The sequence below is a fragment of the Notothenia coriiceps genome, unplaced genomic scaffold (assembly GCF_000735185.1).
Source record: "Notothenia coriiceps isolate Sejong01 unplaced genomic scaffold, NC01 NC01_scaffold00009701, whole genome shotgun sequence".
Lineage (NCBI taxonomy): Eukaryota > Metazoa > Chordata > Actinopteri > Perciformes > Nototheniidae > Notothenia > Notothenia coriiceps.
Window position 1 is genome coordinate 357 of NW_011342402.1, and position 3,461 is coordinate 3,817.

At 40.4% G+C, this 3,461-nt stretch overlaps 1 protein-coding gene across 1 annotated transcript in view; it reads right to left on the reverse strand.

Annotated features, from left to right (window-relative positions):
- Positions 1-665: 665 nt before the first annotated feature.
- LOC104945558 (ras-related C3 botulinum toxin substrate 1-like) overlaps positions 666-3,461 on the reverse strand; it is a 17,055-nt gene continuing 14,259 nt past the window's right edge. Inside the window, exon 3 of the mRNA XM_010771254.1 lies at positions 666-847. Within this exon, the coding sequence (XP_010769556.1) occupies positions 674-847 (174 nt within the window). The 3' untranslated portion in view covers positions 666-673. The remainder of the gene's footprint in view (positions 848-3,461) is intronic.

Genomic DNA, 3,461 nt, shown 5'->3' on the forward strand with positions numbered 1-3,461 from the left:
GACACATGTTGATGTAGAAGAGACATAAAGAAGAGGGGACACATGTTGATGTAGAAGAGACATGAAGAAGAGGGGACACATGTTGATGTAGAAGAGACATGAAGAAGAGGGGACACATGTTGATGTAGAAGAGACATGAAGAAGAGGGGACACATGTTGATGTAGAAGAGACATGAAGAAGAGGGGACACATGTTGATGTAGAAGAGACATGAAGAAGAGGGGACACATGTTGATGTAGAAGCGATATGAAGAAGAGGGGACACATGTTGATGTAGAAGAGACATGAAGAAGAGGGGACACATGTTGATGTAGAAGAGACATGAAGAAGAGGATTCTGCCTAATAGGTGACCTTTAAATAAAAAAATGGGTGATGGCTCCACCTGGTGGATCTTTCAAATATGGCAGTGTGTCTAATGCCAGATTGACTGCCCTTACAAATCCGGCTTTCAGTTTGGGATCCCTTTGAAAATCGGGTGCAGCAGATTTATAGAGGCTGCGAGTGACTATCGAATACTATCGAATAATTTCGCACTCACAAATTGTATTGGCATCTCCCAAATACTTGTGGGAAAGCCGGATTTATAAGCTTGCAATTCCGGCTTTTTCACCCCGAAACCCTAAACCCTACCGTAACCTCTAACCCTAATGCTGTCCTGAAGTCCTGGGACCAATCACTGTTCCTCACCTATCTCCTTGGCCAGAGCCAGGCCCTGTGGGTAGGTGATTGGCGCCAGCTTCTTCTCCTTCAGCTTCTCGATGGTGTCCTTCTCGTCCCTCAGATCCAGCTTGGTGCCCACCAGGATGATGGGTGTGGAGGGGCAGTGGTGACGGACCTCTGGGTACCACTGGACACAATTAAAGGAAAAAAACGAATGAGAAGAGAGACATTGGAAAACCCATGGATGGAGTCAACTTGGTTTCTGAAATTGGAATGAGATAAGTCCTAAAATGCAAAGGTCATGCTTTAGGTATGAAATCCTCCTATAATCCCATTTTTTTAAATATGAGGTTGTCCTAGTTGCCTCCGCTATCTTTTCCTTTCTACAATTTCTTTCAAAATCCTTACATTTCGTCTATTCTCACCAGGACACACACTACTTTCCTGAAGCCTTTCCTTCTGATCTCTCAACCGCTTCCTCCTTCCTACCTCATATCATCGGTCCCTTCTTTTAATTCTTCTTTTCTTTTCTCACACTATTCTTGACTTTTTTGATTCTCTCACCATCGATTTTCCTCAGTTAGGAAACCACACATGCTAAAAGAAGTAAGTCAGAAGTGAGATATGTTAGCGCCCTCACAGAGAGTTAGGGATTCAATTATTTGTGAATGTTTTAACTAATACAGAGACTTTACTTTGTATAATACTTGACTGAAGATTTGAAAGTAAAACAATTCAAGTTTCATGTTTTGAAAATCGCACAATCATCAATCTGCAACAATTTGTAGTGAATTGTGTCCTGACTTTAGCATTGTCTATAAAGTCAGTCTTCAAAGTCAACATTGTTGTTTTGATTGACTTGAAACTTAACTTGGTAGGAAAGCCGTTGAACTCGAGACTTGCTCCGAATTACCTTGGACTTGACTTGTCTAAAATGATTTGTGTATTTGAAATCTAAAAGGTAGGACTTATTTTCTGCAAAGCATTAAACATTTAACTTAACGATAGGCTAAAATACATGAGTAAATATTCCAACACTGTCTTCAGTGCCCGTTAATTTATTTTACAGATATGCAACTACCTTTTATGCTTATTTTGTGTCAGAGGAAGTGATGATCTAATGCCAAATAATTGATAGGTCTATATACGTTCTTCACAAGAAAATGAATGATCACTTTTGTGGGGGAAACTTCTGAAACAATTGGAAACAGGACTCAGAGAGACACGAGGAGAGCTGGAGCTTCGATGGCAAACACTGACGGTTTATTCGGTGCTTCGGCCGGAGAATTCACAAGACATGTCACGGGCCACGAGTTCACACAGCGGTTGCCAAACAAATTCTGAAAAACTCTTTCTGCAGCTCGAGGTTTTAACTAGTTCGGAGTGTAATAATCAACATTCTTCATCAGCGAGACTAAAGCAATATGGACCCTGAATCTCTCGTCCATAGGAAAGAATGTGCGCCAGGGAACCTTCGTCCCTGAACAGTAAACTATCTCATGTCATAGACTGGCAACAACAATGCGCCCAAGCTGCCCCTCCTTACGAGAGATAGCAGCAATACTGTAGAACTATGCCATGGGAAAAGAGGTTGAGCAACTAAGCAAATTATTCCATAACAACATGTATAGCATCTGTGTATCCATTCTGGGTGAAATTGTATTGAATGTCTGACAAAAACGTTACTTTTAAAAATATATTAACATCTTTGCACTTCAAAATTAGAAATCAAAAAGGTAAGATTTGTGTAAATGTGATCTATTGACCATGAATTCCCCAAAAAATTGTAAAACTTGGAAAGAAGCTGGATAAAAACCTATAAAACTGAATTTGGTGATTTTTACAACAACTGGTATGCTTTATAAAGAGTCAAACGGAAGCAGACGCGGGGTCATACAAAAGTTGGCCCTATTGACGGAAACGACATACAAAAGTAAATCTCTTATCTTACAAATCAATAGGTAATGGCAAATCAATTATTTGTACTTCTGGCAATAGTTTTCTGGGTGTAAAATTATAACGTATGCCCGGCCCTTTCGCTTTATTGAAGCTTCACTTAAGGAGTAGCATAAAATCCAGCCTTTTGGTTCTTTTTCTTCAATTGAGTTTGCATTCATATCATCTAACTTAAGGCCAAACCACTTCATGGTAGCCAAATATGCTGAATCCATATCAATCAGTTCTAACCAATATTCCTGAATGTTATTTGTTTATAGTATTGATGTTTCTATACGGCGAATGGATAAGAGTTGAGGAGCAAAAGCGAGTGTTTAACAGCGGCTCTGCTTTTTGTTAGCGGTTTTGATGCTTTGCGTCCCATCACACCGCTGCAAGAAAAGGGAGAGTACGATAGGAAAAAGCTAACCTAAAACCAAGAAAGCACTTGAGATGAGGTGACATACCAGGAAAGGGCTACTAGATTAGCTGTCAAAATGCTAACAAACATCGCAAGTGTTTGCTTCTGATGTTTGTTGATTGAATGGCTGAATGATTAAGAGGTGCATGCCCCTGATAGAAATATGCAGGATAGAATAGGGATGGGAGCCGGGAAAAACGCTTAAAAGGGTTGGACCCCTGAATATTTAATAATTGTTCATGTCAAGTCCGTGTACAGGCCAAAACCCACCACACGAAGTATTTGGTTCCAGCTCCTGTTTATGTTGCCTTTCTCAGTTTATATAATATATTTAATCTAATATCTTTGGGACCGCCGGTGTTGGAACGGACTGCCCGACCACAAATGAATTTGTGTGTTTAGGGGAAAACAGTGGCCCGAACCGAGCGGTCCGATCGCTTTACTG